General features: G+C 45.1%; 1 protein-coding gene across 3 annotated transcripts; it reads left to right on the top strand.

Moving 5' to 3' along the window:
- Positions 1-245: 245 nt before the first annotated feature.
- LOC112219627 (huntingtin-interacting protein 1-related protein) lies at positions 246-16,867 on the top strand. Of its 3 annotated transcripts, none has more exons than XM_042302136.1 (32): positions 248-421; positions 5,444-5,507; positions 5,769-5,911; positions 6,101-6,157; positions 6,451-6,531; positions 6,727-6,803; positions 6,979-7,040; positions 7,127-7,267; positions 7,375-7,432; positions 7,523-7,598; positions 7,726-7,854; positions 7,972-8,027; positions 8,148-8,235; positions 8,353-8,536; positions 8,637-8,725; positions 8,797-8,913; positions 9,089-9,190; positions 9,328-9,522; positions 9,658-9,768; positions 9,875-10,069; positions 10,186-10,420; positions 10,509-10,616; positions 10,693-10,829; positions 10,977-11,087; positions 11,247-11,305; positions 11,574-11,667; positions 11,804-11,904; positions 12,088-12,193; positions 12,290-12,413; positions 15,247-15,308; positions 15,479-16,132; positions 16,316-16,867. In XM_042302136.1, the coding sequence occupies exons 1-32, from the start codon at positions 335-337 to the stop codon at positions 16,382-16,384; spliced, it is 3,972 nt and encodes a 1,323-aa protein (XP_042158070.1). In that variant the 5' UTR covers positions 248-334; the 3' UTR covers positions 16,385-16,867. The 3 variants fall into 3 exon arrangements, with proteins under 3 accessions (XP_042158071.1, XP_042158070.1, XP_042158069.1); XM_042302135.1 differs by having other exon boundaries at positions 8,145-8,235; XM_042302137.1 differs by lacking the exon at positions 16,316-16,867 and having other exon boundaries at positions 246-421; positions 8,145-8,235; positions 12,290-12,436; positions 15,479-15,619.
- The last annotated feature ends 2,643 nt before the right edge of the window (positions 16,868-19,510 follow it).

The raw sequence follows: 19,510 nt of genomic DNA, 5'->3' as shown, positions 1-19,510 counted from the left end.
ACGTGTAATGGAATGAAGATTGCGCAAAAGATTACGCGCAGGAATGCACAGTGCGTTGCGCAAAAATAAACGACCTCAGCATATAATTTAGAGAATAAATAATGTCCATTCATTAATACAGTATTTCTACCTGTAATTTGCTACTACTATCATTCACTCTGTCACTGATCGGAGAAGGTATTGATACACCGGTTTGCGCGTCGCGTGATTCTGACGTGCCATCCCCATTGTAGATTGACAACCCAGAGCAGACAGGTATAGGCAAACTGCAAGTGTGGGTGGCTGGGACAGCAACTAGTCGGGTCATTTCATCCCAGTGGATTACACCGGCAAAATGAGCTCGAGTAAACCGAAAAACAAAAGCGAGAATAAAACAGAGAAGCAATTGGCTGCGGAGAAAGAACAGTTTGGAAAACTACAGGTATAAACTTAAATCCAACCTTTTTTGTTTTAGAAAAAAAAAGTTCCCTCATTTACAGATTTATTTTAAATCAACGATTATTTAGGATTGTGTTTGTGTCAAGGTTGTATGGTGATTAGTGTGTGAACATATCTTTGGATAATGTATTTCTGTGACAACATACACATATCTCTGTTTTTATTTCAGTATTAATTGTGTTATAATGAGTACATTTTAGTCAGATAAAGATATATAATTTACTCCAGAAACATCTGTATCATGAATATCATTTCAACAACAGATATATTTTTTACAGTCCAACTTCTTCAAAAGGAACTGGGAAAAACTTTGGAGTTATAACAATGTAGTACACTTATTTTTGACCACATTTATGTAAAAAAAAAAAATGGTGACAATTTCCTCATGCCATGCCTCACTTTGAACACAACTATTCTTCGAGTTCTGCCTATCAATAGTATGTGCTGTGCTGTGTCTACCGGTCAAAAGTTTGGACACACTTACTCATTCCAGGGTTTTTCTTTATTTTTACTATTTACTACATTATAGAATAATAATGAAGACATCAAAACTATGAAATAACACATGGAATTGGGTAGTAACCAAAAAAGTGTTTCAAAGTAGCCACCCTTTGTCTTGATGACACTTTTGGCATTCTCTCAACCAGCTTCACCTGGAATGCAGTTCCAACAGTCTTCAAATCAAATTTTATTTGTCACATACACATGGTTAGCAGATGTTAATGCGAGTGTAGCGAAATGCTTGTGCTTCTAGTTCTGACAATGCAGTAATAACCAACGAGTAATCTAACCTAACAATTTCACAATAACTATATTATACATAAAAGTGTAAAGGGATGAATATGTACATAAAGATATATGAATGAGTGATGGTACAGAACGGCACAGGCAAGATGCAGTAGATGGTATCGAGTACAGTATATACATATGAGATGAGTAATGTAGGGTATGTAAACATTATATTAAGTGGCATTGTTTAAAGTGGCTAGTGATACGTTTTTTACATCCATTTTTCCATTATTAAAGTGGCTGGAGTTGAGTCAGTATGTTGGCAGCAGCCACTCAATGTTACTGGTGGCTATTTAACAGTCTGATGGCCTTGAGATAGAAGCTGTTTTTCAGTCTCTCGGTCCCTGCTTTGATGCACCTGTACTGACCTCGCCTTCTGGATGATAGGCAGTGGCTCAGGTGGTTGTTGTACTTGATGATCTTTATGGCCTTCCTGTGACATCGGGTGGTGTAGGTGTCCTGGAGGGCAGGTAGTTTGCCCCCGATGATGCGTTGTGCAGACGTCACTGCCCTCTGGAGAGCCTTATGTGCATCTGTAAAAGTTTGATAGCTTTTGGTGACAAGCCGAATTTCTGCTGCTCCGCCTTCACCACTCTGTCTGTGTGGGTGGACCAATTCAGTTTGTCCATGATGTGTACGTTGAGGAACTTAACTTACTACCCTCTCCACTACTGTCCCGTCGATGTGGACAGGGGGCTGCTCCCTCTGCTGTTTCCTGAAGTCCACGATCATCTCCTTTGTTTTGTTGACGTTGATTGTGAGGTTATTTCCCTGACACCACACTCCGAGGGCCCTCACCTCCTCCCGGTAGGCCATCTCGTCGTTGTTGGTAATCAAGCCTACCACTGTAGTGTCATCTGCAAACTTGATGATTGAGTTGGAGGCGTGCATGGCCATGCAGTCGTGGGTGAACAGGGAGTACAGGAGAGGGCTCAGAACGCACCCTTGTAGGGCCCCAGTGTTGAGGATCAGCGGGGTGGAGATGTTGTTACCTACCCTCACCACCTGGGGGCAGCCCGCCAGGAAGTCCAGTACCCAGTTGCACAGGGCGGGGTTGAGACCCAGGGTCTCGAGCTTGATGACAAATTTGGAAGGTACTATGGTGTAGCCTAGTGGTTAGAGCGTTGGACTAGTAACCCGAAAGGTTGCAAGTTCAAATCCCCGAGCTGACAAGGTACAAATCTGTCGTTCTGCCCCTGAACAGGCAGTTAACCCACTGTTCCTAGGCCGTCATTGAAAATAAGAATTTGTTCTTAATTGACTTGCCTGGTTAAATAAAGGTAAAAAAATAAAATAAAATGCTGAGCTGTAGTCGATGAACAGCATTTTCACATAGGTATTCTTCTTGTCCAGATAGGTTAGGGCAGTGTGCAGTGTGGTTGCGATTGAATCATCTGTGGACCTACTGGGGCGGTAAGTAAATTGGTGTGGGTCTTGGGTGTCAGGTAGGGTGGAGGTAATATGGTCCTTGACTAGCGTCTCAAAGCACTTCATGATGACGGAAGTGAGTGCTACAGGGCGGTAGTCATTTAGCTCAGGACCAATTGTGGCCCTCTTGAAGCATGTGGGAACAGCAGACTGGGATAAGGATTGATTGAATATGTCTGTAAAACACACCAGCCAGCTGGTCTGCGCATGCTCTGAGGACGCGGCTGGGGATGCCGTCTGGGCCTGCAGCCCTGCGAGGGTTAACACGTTAACACGTTTAGATGTTTTACTCACGTCGGCTGCAGTGAAGGAGAGTCCGCCGGTTTTGGTAGCGGACCGTGTCAGTGGCACTGTATTGTCCTCAAAGCGAGCAAAGAAGTTGTTTAGTCTGTCTGGGAGCAAGACATCCTGGTCCGTGACGGGGCTGGTTTTCTTTCCCAAGCAATTCTCTTCTTCTTATTGGTGTGCTTTAGTAGTGGTTTCTTTGCAGCAATTTGACCTTGAAGGCTATCCTCTGAACAGTTGATGTTGAGATGTGTCTGTTACTTGAACTCTGAACATTTATTTGGGCTGCAATCTGAGGTGCAGTTAACTCTAATGAACTTATCCTCTGCAGCAGAGGTAACTCTGGGTTAACTTTGATGTGGTGGTCCTCATGAGAGGCAGTTTCATCATAGTGCTTGATGGTTTTTGCGACTGCACTTGAAGAAACGTTCAAAGTTCCGTATTGACTGACCTTCATGTCTTAAAGAAATGGTGGACTGTCGTTTCTCTTAGCTTATTTGAGCTGTTCTTGCCATATTATGGACTTGGTCTTTTACCAAATAGGGCTATCTTCTGTGTACCCCTCCTACCTTGTCACAACTGATTGGCTCAAATGCATTAAGAAGGAAAGAAATTCCACTAATTTAACTTTTAACAAGGCACACCTGTTAATTGAAGTACATTCCATCTGACTACCTCATGAAGCTGGTTGAGGGAATTCCAAGAGTGTGCAAAGCTGTCATTTTATTTGTACATTTTTATTTCACCAGGTCGGCCAAGTTCTCATTTACAACTGTGACCTGGCCAAGATAAAGCAAAGCAGTGCGATAAAAAACAACAACACAGAGTTACACATGGGATAAACAAAAGTACAGTCAAAAACAATAGAAACATCGATATACAGTGTGTGCAAATGGAGTAAGGAGGTAAGGCAATAAATAGGCCATAGTAGCAAAGTAATTACAATTTAACAAATGAATACTGGAGTGATAGATGTGCAAGTAGAAATACTAGTGTGCAAAAAAAGTAAATTAAAAACAATATGGGGATGAGGTAGGTAGTTGGATGGGCTATTTACAGATGGGCTGCGTACAGCTGCAGTGATCGTTGAGCTGCTCTGATAGCTGATGCTTAAAGTTAGTGAGGGAGATATGATCGATTTTTGCAAATCGTTCCAGTCATTGGCAACAGAGAACTGGAAGGAAAAGGCAGCCAGAGGAGGTGTTGGCTTTGGGGATGACCAGTGAGATATACCAGCTGGAGCGTGTGCTACAGGTGGGTGTTGTTATGGTGACCAGAGAGCTGAGATAAGGCGGAGCTTTACCTAGCAAAGACTTATAGATGACCTGGAGTCAGTGGGTCTGGCGACGAGAGCATACAGGTCGCAGTGGTGGGTGTTATATGAGGCTTTGGTGACAAAACAGATGGCACTGTGATAGACTGCATCCAGTTTGCTGAGTAGAGTGTTGGAGGCTATTTGGTAAATTATATCGTCGAGGATTGGTAGGATAGTCAGTTTTATGAGGGTATGTTTGGCAGTGTGAGTGAAGGAGGCTTTGTTTGTGAAATAGGAAGCCGAATCTAGATTTAATTTTGGATTTGAGATGCTTAACGTGAGTCTGAAATGAGAGTTTACAGTCTAGCTAGACACCTAGGTATTTGTAGTTGTCCACATATTCTAAGTCAGAACCGTCCCGAGTAGTGATGCTAGTCGGGCGAGCGGGTGCGGGCAGCGATCGGTTGAAGAGCATGCATTTAGTTTTACTTCCGTTTAAGATCAGTTGGAGGCCACGGAAGGAGTGTTCTATGGCATTGAAGCTCGTTTGGAGGTTTGTTAACACAGTGTCCAAAGAAGGGCCAGATGTATACAGAAAGGGGTTGTCTGCGTAGAAGTGGATCAAGGAATCACCCGCAGCAAGAGCAACATCATTGATATATACAGAGAAAAGGGTCAGCCCGAGAATTGAACCCTGTGGTACCCCCATAGAGACTGCCAGTGGTCCGGACAACAGGCCCTCTGATTTGACACACTGAACTCTATCTGAGAAGTGAACCAGGCGAGGCAGTCATTTGAGAAACCAAGGCTGTTCAGTCTGCCGATAAGAATACGGTGATTGACAGAGTTGAAAGCCTTGGCCAGGTCGATGAAGACGGCTGCACAGTACTGTCTTTTGTCGATGGCGGTTATGATATCGTTTAGTACCTTGAGCGTGGCTGAGGTGCACCCATGACCAGTCATCAAGGCAAAGGGTTGCTACTTTGAAGAATCTCCCATATAAAATATATTTTTATTTGTTTAAAACATTTTTGGTTACTACAGTACACGATTCCATATGTATTCATTCATAGTTTTGATGTCTTCACTATTATTCTACAATGTAGAAAATAGTCAAATCAAGACAAACCCTTGAATGAGTAGGTGTGTCCAAACCTTTGACGGGTACTGTAGGCAGGCGGTGACTGATTCTCTCCCTGTCACCTCTCCCACTGTCCCCTTTCCTCCTCTCTCCTTTCTTCCACTCAGCTCCACAGCATCAGTAAAAGCATCACCTCCAGTGAGACACCGCTGAAGGAGAAATATGCACGCAGTATCCTTTCCAAACATGTCCTAGACACGCCCTTTAAACACACTCCAACCATCTGGAGAAATGTGTGTGTGAGGCTACCTCTAAGTATATCCACCATGTTTTGATAACATGTATCATTTACCATTCATCCCAGGCCTATTCATATTCACACCCATGATTTGAGATGTAATAAATATTTGTTCGTTTCTTGGTCTTGCGGGGGTGTCTGTCTGTCTGGTGTGTTTTATATACATCATTGGTTCCTCCTTGACGACGGTGCCGACATCATCATGGGGACCCATAAGGAGGGCGGAGCCACAACGTTCTGGTCGTTCATCATCAACCTGCCGCTCTCCTCCAATGCCATCATCAGCTGGAAGTTCTGCTACATGCTGCACAAAGTCCTCCGGGACGGGCACCATAACGTTAGTCATCCCATTCATGTCCCCCATACAGCGTTTCTTGTATCTCTTCCTTCATGAGATCTCTTCTCCTCTTCTATCTCTTCCTTCTCTTCTTCCTGCCAAACTTCCCTGTACGTCCAGTGTCACATCTTTGGAGTCTCCTTGCTGTAAGGTCCTGTGAGTGACTCCTCTCCCCTGTGTGCTCCTCAGGCTGTGAGAGACTCTCATAGATACAGCAGGAACGTCAAAGACATGGGCGTACTCTGGGTGAGTACTCGGTTGACGCTACCTTTATAGGAGTTGATGACATTGAAACTTAGGACGTATTTTGGGGCGGTGGTTAGAGCGTTGGGCCAGTAACCGAAAGGTTGCTCGATCGAATCCCCGAGCTGACAAGGTAAAAATCTGTCGTTCTGACCCTGAACAAGACAGTTAACCCACTGTTCCAAGGCCGCCATTGCAAATAGGAATTTGTTCTTAACTGTCTTGCCTAGTTAAATAAAGGTAAAAAAATAATAATAACAATGATGACAGTGGATTTTGACCATATGTATTTCCAGGGGAACTTGCATGATAGGTACGGCCATATTGTGTCCCTTTCGGCCAAGTTCCTGTCCCTCAAAATGGAGTTCCATGTGAAGGTGAGACCCTGTGCATTGCATACATATACCACCTAGAACCTACTGTATCCTTGTGATGACATTGCTTTCTCTGTACTGGGGGAGGTGCTATTATGTTAACTAATAGTAGATGTAACATCAAAAGTTGTCGTGGGGCCAACACTTTCTCCTGCAGACAAACCTTTCTGGTATGTACATGGATTCTTTCTTCCCCAGCACAAGGTTATTCCAGGTAACCTGGAGGCCACAGACGAGACGGTGGAGAGAGAGGCAGGAACTGACGTCAACAAAATGTGAGTCAATAGCACCATACTGTACCCCAAAAACTCCTATGATGCTATGGGTGCAAATGTCTTTCTCAACACCAAATCAGGGTTTGCTGAGCTGTTTCTGAGGTGAGCTACATTTGCAGGTGGTAACAGTGATCTCTGTTAAGCTGTTCACTGTAAGGGGTTCTCTTCTCTACAGATTTGATATGACTCATGAGCTGTTAGATTACCTGGACGCTGCTCTGAAAATGTCAGAGACAGGTGGGTCTTTCAGCTAAGGCTTTCATTCTCCTTTATGCATTGATTCTCAGTTGAATGAAGCCATAACCATCCGTGTCTCCTAACAGTTTGGCGGCAGCTGGATGCCAACGCTGGCAAGTCCACCACCCCGGCCGGACAGTGTCGCCTGGGACCTCTAATTCCTGTTATACTGGACTGCAGCTGGCTCTACCACTTCTCTGTCAAACTACTGTTCAAACTGCACAGCTGTCAGTCACACGCACATACACAAAACCCCAGGCCTGTAGCCCTCTGGATTTCTAAATCTGACCTGTACTCATCTATTAGACATGTGTGGTCCTGCTCTGTGTTCCAGGTGTTTCAGCTGACTCTCTTCTCGGACACCGGGAGAGATTCCGTGATCTGTTCAACAGGTTTGCCTACACAACTATCGACTGTCTTGTGTGTGTGCACCGGTATGCACGGCGTATGGTTTGAATGATCTCTGCCCTGTTGTCTTCCAGCCTCACTAAGTTATTTGATCGAGCCAGAGAGACGGAGTTCTTCAAAAAGGTTATTCAGATCCCTGACCTGCCAGATGTAAGCCACGTAGTTTGTGTTTGTGGGGAATTGGTCATTCCCACCAATACCTGTTTTCCTTTTCTATCTCTGTGTTCCGTATGTTCACTTGTGTGTGTGTGTGTGTGTGTGTGTGCAACACCTGTAGTCTCCTCCGAACTTCCTGCGTGCCTCTGCGCTGGCGGAGTACGTGCGGCCGGTGGTGGTGATGCCCAATGAGGAGCCTTATGAAGAAGTCGATGCGGCGCCACAGCCAGTCTACAGCCAAGCACCACAGGTACGACTGGACACTCTCCCATTACTTTATTTTACACTTTGCTATTGAACCTAGTGTTGTAATTTACATGATAATTACCAATTGCCTCATAACTGTCTGCATCCATTTGTTCGACAGCAACCGTACAACATGTTAAGCCAGCTGGGAGCTCCTGATGCTGGATTTGATCAAAGGTAAATGAAAGATCTTCTCTTTTCACTGAGTTAACGTAACACTTGTCTAACCACATTTTTGAGGAGAAATGATTGTGAAATAATAACCGTTTCTGGTTTGCCTCTGGTATCCCTCAGAAGATCTCCGTCTCCAGCTCTGACGGAGGCAGAGGCTCTGAGGAAGGAGCTGGAGGTCATCAAACCAGAGCTGCAGCTCCTCAAAACGGAGGTGTGTGTGTTTGCTTGCCTGCGTGTCTCTGTCTGTCTGTCTGTGTGCAGGTGTAGGCGTGACTCAGAATGCATGCATGTGTGTGTTTGACCCCTCCTCCCACCCCTCTCTCCCTAGGCTCAGAGGTGTGTGACCCAGCTGAAGTCTCAGGTGAATAGGCTGGAAGCAGAGCTGGAGGACCAGAGGACCCATAAGCAGATGGCTCTGGTGGACAATGAACACCTGCGCATGGAGGTAGGGGCCTTACGACAGGCCACCGCCGCCCTACCAGGGGTACAGGCTGGATACCAGGAGGCTGATGGTGAGTATACACACGGACGGACACAAACACACACACACACACACACACACACACACACACACACACACACACACCTATTAACCCCGTCCTCCCCCTACAGGTCGAGCCCAGGCAGCTGAGCTGCGTTTTTCTCAGCTCAAAGAGCGACACGCTGAACTGGTCACCAGCCACGCTGATCTACTGAAGAAGGTACAGACACTGCACACTGGGAATTTCTATGCCTTTTGGGAGCTGACACAATATTGTGTGCGTGTGTTCAGAATGCAGAGACAGTCCGGTTCTTGTCCAGCACCCAGCAGAACCAGGAGGAATTGGCCACGGCCAAACAGCAGCTGGCCAGCGAGGTGGACCACCTTCGACAGGAGAATAGACTCAAGGTACTATAACCATTAACCCCTGACCTCTAACCCCTAGAGTTTGTAGCAAATATGGAGCAGGTTCAGGTTTTATTTCTCCAGGATGATTCTTACTCTTGTAAGGTTTAACAATTGTTGATGTTTGTCCTTGTGTTTCCTGACTTCTCCGCGTGTTTTCTCTGTCCTGTCTTTGTAGCTGGAGCAGCAGAAGCAGGAGATGGATCGGCTGAAAAGAGAGCTGTTGGACCAGAGAGCAGCGTTGGGTGAAGTCCACAGTGTCCTGGACAACAAAGAGATGGTAGGCAACAACGACATGGTAGGCTTATTTAGGTAGAAGCACGGGACAGTGTTTTTCCGTCTCGCAAACTCGACTCTACCCTTTTGTTATTTTCTGTGTCCTTCTTGAACCAATCAGAACTCTTCCCGCTTCCCCAGGCTGGTTCCCAAATGACTGGTGCTCTGCAGGGTCTCCAGCGAGAGAGGGAGGAACTGCTGCGCTGTTTGAGGGAGAAAGAGGGTGAAGTGTCCTCCCTACAGCAGCAGGCTCAGCTCCATCACGGCTCCATAGAGCAGGACAGGGACAGATCAGCCAGAGAGATGGCCAGCCTGAGGCAACAGCTACAGCAACAGGTATGAGCTGTCGACACACTAGACTTGAACTTGAAGTCGAACTTGTGCTGCGTAGTAAGACATTGGAGGACATTCTGATGAATTGACGTGTGTGTGTGTGTGTGCGTGTGCGTGTGTGTGTGTGTGAGATTACAGCTGGCTATAAACGCGGAGCAGAGAGTGGAGATTGACAGACTGAAGCGAGAGCTGGAGCAGAGTCGAGCAGAGGTGTCACGTGCTAACAATGCCCTGCAGAACAAGGAGATGGTAGGAACCTGTCTGCTGGTCCCTAGCAAATGGAGGAACTATACTTGTCAGTCCTTGATACAAATAAGGTTGAGAGACATGTTTATGTATCTGTCTCCCCTTTCAGACTGGTTCTCAGATGAACAGTGCCCTGATGGGTCTCCAGACTGAGAGAGAGGGGCTGCTGCGCTCTGTGAGGGAGAAAGATGCTGAGCTGTCCTCTTTAAGGCAGCAGGCGCAGCTCCAATGCAGCTCTCTGGAGCAGGACAATGACAGGACATCCAGAGAGATGGCCAGTCTGAGGCAACAACTACAGCAACGGGTATGGGCTGTGTGTGTGTGAAGCAGTTGTGCGTGCATACGTGTCTCTGTGCACACATACGAGGATGCGCGTATAGGTGTGTTAACCTGTAATCTTTCCGGTGTGTGTTACTCCAGGCATCTCGTGAGGGTGAGCTGACCAGGAAGCTGCAAGAGGAACAGTTCTGTCTGCTCCAGTGTGTCGTGGTGGAGGCTGAAGGCATCATACTGGACGCTGTGTCCAAATTGGACGACCCCATACACGTACGCTGCACCTGCTCTCCAGATTACCTGGTGAACCGAGCTGAGATCACCCTGGGTTCTTTGGACAAGATGCAGCAGAGTCACATGGTCTACCTTGGAAATATGGACGGTGTGTAACCACCTTGTGTGTGTGCACGGCATACGTGTTTGTGTGTGTGTGTGTGTATAATCTCATGTCTCTGTCCTGTCTGTCTCAGATGCCAGTGGTCTTCTGAGGGCTGTGACGCAGTTCTCCCATCTAGCTTCTGACACCATCGTCAACGGAGGAGCTACAGCACACAGTGCTCCTACTGACCAGGCCGACCGTAAGAGACGCACACTGCACGCACGCAAGCATGCTCACAAACACACACACTCATCCCTTTCTCTTTCTCCCTCTAGGTCTGACTGACAGTTGTAGAGAAGCTTCCACTCACTGTCTGCAGTTCCTACACGAGCTGAAGTCCAGAGCCACGTTACAGAGAGCCGACCCTACTACGATACGCTATGTAATGCGACGTATACTCACTATGGGACAGGTACGGATGGGGTCATCACACACGGAGAACTGCAGCTAGTGGAATAAGCATTCCTGCTGAGAGCAACGTTCTGTGGTCAGTGCACTGGCAGCCATTCTGTCTCAATGCAGGATAGGACAGGATGTAATGGAAGTGTATTTCCTGTAGGATCTGTGTCTTCAAGGGCAGGATGTTCTAAAAGAGGAGCTGGGGGAAATGGTTGATAAAGAGATGACTGCTACCTCTACTGCAATAGAGGAGGCTGTACTCCGCATGGACGTAAGAACACACACACACTCACACACTCTCACACACACACACACACACACACACACACACACACACACACACACACACACACACACACACACACACACACACAGAGCATGTCATTGTTGAGGACATTCCTCATGTCTTTTCTACCCACGTTGTGGACAGGAGATCCTGAACCAGGCCAGGAGAGACACATCTGGGGTCAAACTGGAGGTCAACCAGAGGTCAGCGAAACACAGTAGAACATAGAACACAGAACACAATACTACACAATATGTCACAGAACACAGAAGAAAATAGTATACAGTAGAACACAGAACACAATAGTACACAATAGAACACAACAGTACACAGTGGATTAACTCAACAATAACTCTGTATTTACTAACTAACGTTATGTGCTGGAGGAGCTATCACTGTAGCTTACAGAGTCAATATGCTTTTTCTCTGTCTCCCTCTCAATTTCTCTCCTCTTCTCTCTCTCCCTCTCAGCATCCTTGGCTCCTGTTCAGACCTAATGAAGGCCATCCACATGCTGGTGACCGCCGCCACTGACCTGCAGAAAGATATTGTGGAAAGCGGCAGAGTGAGTTCTAAATATTACATTTGTGTTTAGAATAGGCTGTACTTCCATACTTATCGACATAGTCAAATAGTGGACCTCCAAAAGGTTGAGCACATCTGTATTAGGCTCTGGGCTCAGTGACGTGTTTTCTCCACAGGGGGCAGCATCAGTGAAGGAGTTCTATGCTAAGAACTCCTGTTGGACTGAAGGCCTCATCTCTGCCTCCAAGTCAGTGGGCTGGGGCGCCACTCAGATGCTGTAAGTACTGACTTGATATACACATTACACATGTATACTATATACAGCGGACTGTTGTTACAGCAGTGATACTAGTCACGATGTCGTAGGGCTGAATCCTAAAATTGAGATATTTGTGTGTAAAACCCACTTTTTGTCCACACAAATTGATATATCTTGTTTCCTCTCTCTCCCGGCTGGCAGAGACTCGGCTGACAAGGTGGTAACTAGCGGGGGTAAATACGAGGAGCTCATCGTCTGTTCTCATGAGATCGCTGCTAGTACCGCCCAGCTGGTCGCTGCCTCCAAGGTACAACACATACACACACACACAGCTGATTCCGTCTTCATATTCGCTGACTTGACAATGGACCCCTCGTCTCCCCCTGTGTTGCCGTGGCTACAGGTGAAGGCGGACCGCAACAGCAAGAAGCTGTCGACGCTGCAGCAGGCCTCGAGACACGTCAACGACATGGCTGCCATAGTGGTGACCTCCACCAATCACGGACAGAGGCAGATCACTGAGAGAGGTGAAAAGAGGGAGAGGAGGAAGGTAGTCTCGAAAACCCGACCATAGGCAACCGTGACTAGGGTCTGGTTTCAACGACGGACTCTCTTGGCAAAGAGGAACTGCGTCCAATGCCTACGTTGCTACCTTAGCCACTTAAAATACAAACTAGTAGCTAGCAAGCTGGAGATCACGCCGGTTAGTTTTATTGAGGGCATTTCACACGTGTCTAGTTTGTATCAACTACCTTCCCTAAAGCTACTGCAAAGGTTTTCCTTGCAAACTTTGGTTTCGAATTGTGACATTCTGTTGTCTGTCTGAAGAGTACCCACACGGGAACAATTATTTTCTCTTATCGAAGTTGCCAAAAGAGTCATTGAAACCAGACCATAGTCACTGTTGCCTAGGATTGAGTTTCTGAGACTATATTAATAAGAAATTCACACAAGTAGTACACTGGGCCTTTACTAGTATTAGCAGACCAATATAGACGTCTGCAGCACTGGCAAAACATTTTCAGCATCTCCACTTTGGCAAAAAAAAGGTAATTGTATAATTTAAGAAGAGTATCTTGCAGGATTCAATAGTTGGAATATTAAGAGTTGTTGCCCTGATCATTTCTCTGTGATGTCATTCTAATGGAATACACAGTACAAAAGCCTGTCCTCAAACATTTATATCCTAAAGTGCAAAGTTATGGGCAAAGACACAAAACACCCACTTTCTTGATCAAATAACATGGAAAACAACCACTTTTTTGTGCAGAAGTAATTTACCACCCTTACAAACCACTTAATGTAAATGTACATTACTGCACTGTACATAGGCTGGTCATCTATGGTTGTACCTGTAGACTTTCCATCACCATGAAGAAAAACAATGACCAATAAAGTCATTGAATACATTGAGACATCAAGTTGTTTGTGATGATATGATGTGGCTCAGTTGGTAGAGCATGGTGCTTGCAATGCCTGGATTGTGGGTTCGATTCCCACAGGGGACCCGTATGAAAATATATGCACTCTCTACTGTAAGTACAGAAAAAATCTGAAGTTTACATACACCTTAGCAAAATACATTTAAAATCAGTTTTTCACAATTCCTAACCTTTAATCCTAGTAAAAATGCCCTGTCTTAGGTCAGTTAGGATCACCACTTTATTTTAAGAATGTGAAATGTCAGAATAATAGTAGAGAGAATTATTTTTTTCAGCTTTTATTTCTTTCATCACATTCCCAGTGGGTCAGAAGTTTACATACACTCAATTAGTATTTGGTAACATTGCCTTTAAATTGTTTGACTTGAGTCAAACATTTTGGGTAGCTTTCCACAAGCTTCCCACAATAAGTTGGGTGAATTTTGACCCATTCCTCCTGACAGAGCTGGTGTAACTGAGTCAGGTTTGTAGGCCTCCTTGCTCGCACACGCTTTTTCAGTTCTGCCCACAAATGTTCTATAGGATTGAGGTCAGGGCTTTGTGATGGCCACTCCAATACCTTGACTTTGTTGTCCTTAAGCAATTTTGCCACAACTTTGGAAGTTTGCGTGGGGTCATTGTCCATTTGGAAGACCTATTTGCAACCAAGCTTTAACTTCCTGACTGATGTCTGGAGATGTTGCTTCAACATATCCACATAATTTTCCTTCCTCATGAAGCCATCTAATTTTGTGAAGTGCACCAGTCCCTCCTGCAGAAAAGCACCCTCATAACATGATGCTGCCACCCCCGTGCTTCACGGTTGGGATGGTGACCTTCGGCTTGCTAGCGTCCACTTTTTCTTCCAAACATAACGATGGTCATTATGGCCAAACAGTTCTATATTTGTTTCTTCAGACCAGGGGACATTTCTCAAAAAAGTACGATCTTTGTCCCCATGTGCAGTTGCAAACCGTAGTCTGGCTTTTTTATGGCGGTTTTGGAGCAGTGGCTTCTTCCTTGCTGAGCGGACTTTCAGGTTATGTCGATATAGGACTTGTTTTACTGTGGATATAGATACTTTTGTACCTGTTTCCTCCAGCATCTTCACAAGGTCCTTTGCTGTTGTTCTGAGATTGATTTGCACTTTTCGCACCAAAATACGTTCATCTCTAGGAGACAGAACGTGTCTCCTTCCTGAGCGGTATGACGGTACGTGATGCCATGGTGTTTATACTTGTGTACTATTGTTTGTACAGATGAATGTGGTACCTTCAGGTGTTTGGAAATTGCTCCCAAGGATGAACCAGACTTGTAGAGGTCTTTGCTGATTTCTTTTGATTTTCCCATGATGTTAAGCAAAGAGGCACTGAGTTTGAAGGTAGCCCTTGAAATACCTCCACAGGTACACCTCCAATTGACTCAAATGATGTCAATTAGCCTATCAGAAGCTTCTAAAGCCGTGACATCAATTTCTGGAATTTTCCAAGCTGTTTAAAGGCACAGTCAACTTAGTGTATGTAAACTTCTGACCCACTGGAATTGTGATACAGTGAATTATAAGTGAAATAATCTGTCTGTAAACAATTGTTGGAAAAATTACTTGTGTCATGCACAAAGTAGATGTCCTAACCGACTAGACAAAACTATAGTTTGTTAACAAGAAATTTGTGGAGTGGTTGAAAAACGAGTTTTAATGACTCCAACCTAAGTGTATGTAAACTTCCGACTTCAACTGTAGCTGTGGATAAGAATGTCTACTAGTTCTGTATTAGTGGACAGACATCTTCAGTGAGGGCATCGTTTTTTCTTCAGCACCCCCACTGCCAAACTACTTCCTGCAGCTATGGGGTGGAGGATTGTATAAAATAAATGTTGTATAATGGTTTGGGTGTATTGTACCCCTGAGTTCTGAGTCCTTGTCCTCGCTTCTCTCCAGAACCCATGGACTTCTCAGGCATCTCCCTGATCAAAGTGAAGACTCAAGAGATTGAGTCTCAGGTATGTCATTGCAGCAGCTTGTACTGCTCTGCCTACTCTGCCTACAGCCACTTATAGCTGTTTGTGTATGTTTTGTGTGTGTGTGTGGGGGGCCAGGGACATATTATTCCATGTGACCAACTGGATGTGTGTGTAGGTGAACGTCCTCTTCTCCATTCTCGGTGCTGTAGGTGAAGGTGTTGGAGCTAGAGAATCAGCTGGAACAGGAGAGAGTTCGTCTGGGAGAGCTGAGGAAGAAACACTACCAGCTGTCTGGGACTGGTACAACCCACGGGGGGGAGGTGGAGGTGGAGGGGGGAGACGGGGACGACGGGGGAGACAGCTTCCCACCCCCTCCCCCTCCAACCCTCTTACCAGCCTCCACCCTGCTGCCCCAGCCCTACCTAAACACACAGCCCTTCTCACAGACACAACCCGACTCACAACTATCAGCTCAGTCCTACTCACCACCCAAGTCCTACTCACACACTCAACCCTATTCACAAACAAAGCCTTACTCTGAACCTGAATCCTACTCACAGCCTGCAACGCAATCCTACTCACCACCCCAATCCTACTCATCATCCCAAACCCAATCTTACTTACCACCTCAATCGTATTCTCAAACCCAATCCTACTCACCTCCCCAAACATACTCTCAAAGCCAGCCGTATGTAAACACCAATCCCTTCTCCCAACCCCCGCCTCTGTCCCAGCCTCTGTCTCCACCTCTGTCCCAGCCCGAGTCCCTTCCCCTTCCAAATAACTCAGTAGAACTCGCCAAGCCAACCCACACTTCAAAGAAACCTTCCATCTTCCAGAAAACAGGAACCCTGTTTAGTAAGGTAAGAATCATTATTACCGGCTGTCGTATTGATCATCCTCGTCACAGGAATTAAGGTTATAGGAATACGAACAGAACAAGGGCCTAGGGCCTAAGGATAGAAGGGATTGTATTGGAGCCAGGTTGACTTCCCATAAGGATGGAATTGTGATGTCATTGGTGGTCTGTTTTTCCTCTGTTGCAGTTCCGAAGAGGTGAGGCTGGAACAGAGGAATCCAGAATCCGGAATGTTAGAATCCCAAATCCAGAATGAGAAGATTCTACCTGTCTGCATACCTTGTCATGTGAACTACTGTATATGCAGTTTACTCAGTTTACTCCGGTGCAGTGATTGAAGAACAACCCTTTTCAAGATAGCAACTTTATTGTAGTATTTAATATTTCTTAATGTCTTGATACACTATTTGATTACAAAAAAAAAATCTGGGTAAAATAACGGTTAATAATATTATTATTATTACTAACATTATTACTTCTTTAAAGAATGTGTATTATCTTTCTATTTGAAAAAGTAGTCATTTCTTACTGACCATTGCAGTGCTTGTAGGAAGAATTGTGTCTAAACCAACATCCCAATGCCTTGTCCAAATGCCTTAAAAATACAACATGGTTAACCACCAATCAATGTACAGCCGCCTATTAGTCTTTACATAATATCTCTTATGTGAGTATAATTACTTTACATAGATTTGGATATCTGTAACATGTATTGAGATAAACAGACGTTTTAAATGAATATATACCTTTCCATTTGTCCTGCAGTGTAGATTTAGTCTTTGTGATTGACAGGAGAGATGACCAATTGGGCTTTATTGCGACTGGGATTGACCCCTGAGCTGAAGTATGGATAGAGTGTGTCAGCAAAGTTGCAGCCCATGTAACAGTAGATATGGCGTCGAGCTACCAGGTCACAAAACCACACCCAGCCTTGTTCGTAGTCTATGTATACCCTGACCTTCGAGGGTCTGTGGGTCAAGAGAGAGGAACAGGAAAGTCACCAAGAGCTTCGTATTTCCTCCAGTCTCTCAGCCATGTTTCCCAGTATCCATTCTCAGGATTTAGTAGCACACTGCCCTTCCTGTTGATGGACTCTGTGGCCACTCCTAATGTCCAGTCAGTCTTCACCATCACCTCCCTGAGGAGAATCCCTGCTTTTTCCAGAAACACTGATGGACAGGTCAGATCTTCCTGAGTAGTCTGGAAGATTCTATCTTTGTGCTCCTCCTCTTCTCGTGTTTCTCCGTGTCACTTGTTTCCCGCCCGAGTTACCCTCTGAGCAGTGTGTACTTGTACTGAATACAGTGTTTACGTAGTGTTACGTACAGTGAGTGAGTTACCCTCTGAGCAGTGTGTACTTGTACTGAATACAGTGTTTACGTAGTGTTACGTACAGTGAGGTGATGAATGTAACATACTGGTTATTCATTACAGTATGTTAGGTATAGAATGGATAGGTACAGTATGCACGGTGGGAAAATACAACAACATACAGTGGGGTCCGGAATGATTTGAATTATTGCGTCTCGTGATACAGATGAGCAAAAAATACTGAGCTACTGTACTGTATATTGTATGCTCAAAGAAATAGAAAATGATATTATGTTATATGAATACAGTTGCTCAGATAAATAACACATATTAAAAACAGAAATCAAATAAAGATGGGGGTCATACTTATTGGATCCCGTTTTCAATACTCTGGCACCCTTCCCTTGCGAGGACAATGACACTGAGCCTTTTTTCTAAAACTGTTTCATGGACAATGGCGAACACATTGGGAGAGATCGCAGACCATTACCCGTACAGAATCTTTCCAGATCCTTGATGTCTTTCATCTGCACTTATGGACTGGCCTCTTCAAATCAAACCACAAGTTTTCAATGGGGTTCAAGTCTGGAGACTGAGATGGCCATTGCAAAATGTTGATTTTGTGCTCAATTAACCATGTCTTTGTGGATTTTGATGTGGGCCTGGGGTTATTGTCTTGCTGGAAGCAATATACAATATACATGTTTGTGTGTGTGTGTGTGTGTGTGTGTGTAAAAAGATGAGAGAGGCCTGTAATTTTCATCATAGGTACACTTCAACTATGACAGACAAAATGAGAAAAAAAAATCCAGAAAATCACATTGTAGGATTTTTAATGAATTTATTAGCAACATATGGTGGAAAATAAGTATTTGGTCAATAACAAAAGTTTATCTCAATACTTTGTTATATACCCGTTGTTGGCAATGACAGAGGTCAAACGTTTTCTGTAAGTCTTCACAAGGTTTTCACACACTGTTGCTGGTATTTTGGCCCATTCCTCCATGCAGATCTCCTCTAGAGCAGTGATGTTTTGGGGCTGTTGCTGGGCAACCCAGACTTTCAACTCCCTCCAAAGATTTTCTATGGGGTTGAGATCTGGAGACTGGTTAGGCCACTCCAGGACCTTGAAATGCTTCTTACGAAGCCACTCCTTCGTTGCCCGGGCGGTGTGTTTGGGATCATTGTCATGCTGAAAGACCCAGCCACGTTTCGTCTTCAATGCCCTTGCTGATGGAAGGAGGTTTTCACTCAAAATCTCACGATACATGGCCCCATTCATTCTTTCCTTTACACGGACCAGTCGTCCTGGTCCCTTTGCAGAAAAACAGCCCCAAAGCATGATGTTTCCATCCCCATGCTTCACAATAGGTATGGTGTTCTTTGGATGCAACTCAGCATTATTTGTCCTCCAAACACAACAAGTTGAGTTTTTACCAAAAAGTTACATTTTGGTTTCATCTGCCCATATGACATTCTCCCAATCTTCTTCTGGATCATCCAAATGCTCTCTAGCAAACTTCAGACGGGCCTGGACATGTACTGGTTTAAGCAGGGGGACACGTCTGGCACTGCAGGATTTGAGTCCCTGGCGGCGTAGTGTGTTACTGATGGTAGGCTTTGTTACTTTGGTCCCAGCTCTCTGCAGGTCATTCACTAGGTCCCCCCGTGTGGTTCTGGGATTTTTGCTCACCGTTCTTGTGATAATTTTGACCCCACGGGGTGAGATCTTGCGTGGAGCCCCAGATCGTGGGAGATTATCAGTGGTCTTGTATGTCTTCCATTTCCTAATAATTGCTCCCACAGTTGATTTCTTCAAACCAAGCTGCTTACCTATTGCAGATTCAGTCTTCCCAGCCTGGTGCAGGTCTACAATTTTGTTTCTGGTGTCCTTTGACAGCTCTTTGGTCTTGGCCATAGTGGAGTTTGGAGTGTGACTGTTTGAGGTTGTGGACAGGTGTCTTTTATACTGATAACAAGTTCAAACATGTGCCATTAATACAGGTAACGAGTGGAGGACAGAGGAGCCTCTTAAAGAAGTAGTTACAGGTCTGTGAGAGCCAGAAATCTT

Source organism: Oncorhynchus tshawytscha, linkage group LG20 (assembly GCF_018296145.1).
Source record: "Oncorhynchus tshawytscha isolate Ot180627B linkage group LG20, Otsh_v2.0, whole genome shotgun sequence".
NCBI lineage: Eukaryota > Metazoa > Chordata > Actinopteri > Salmoniformes > Salmonidae > Oncorhynchus > Oncorhynchus tshawytscha.
This window is presented reverse-complemented; position numbering and strand designations above follow the sequence as displayed.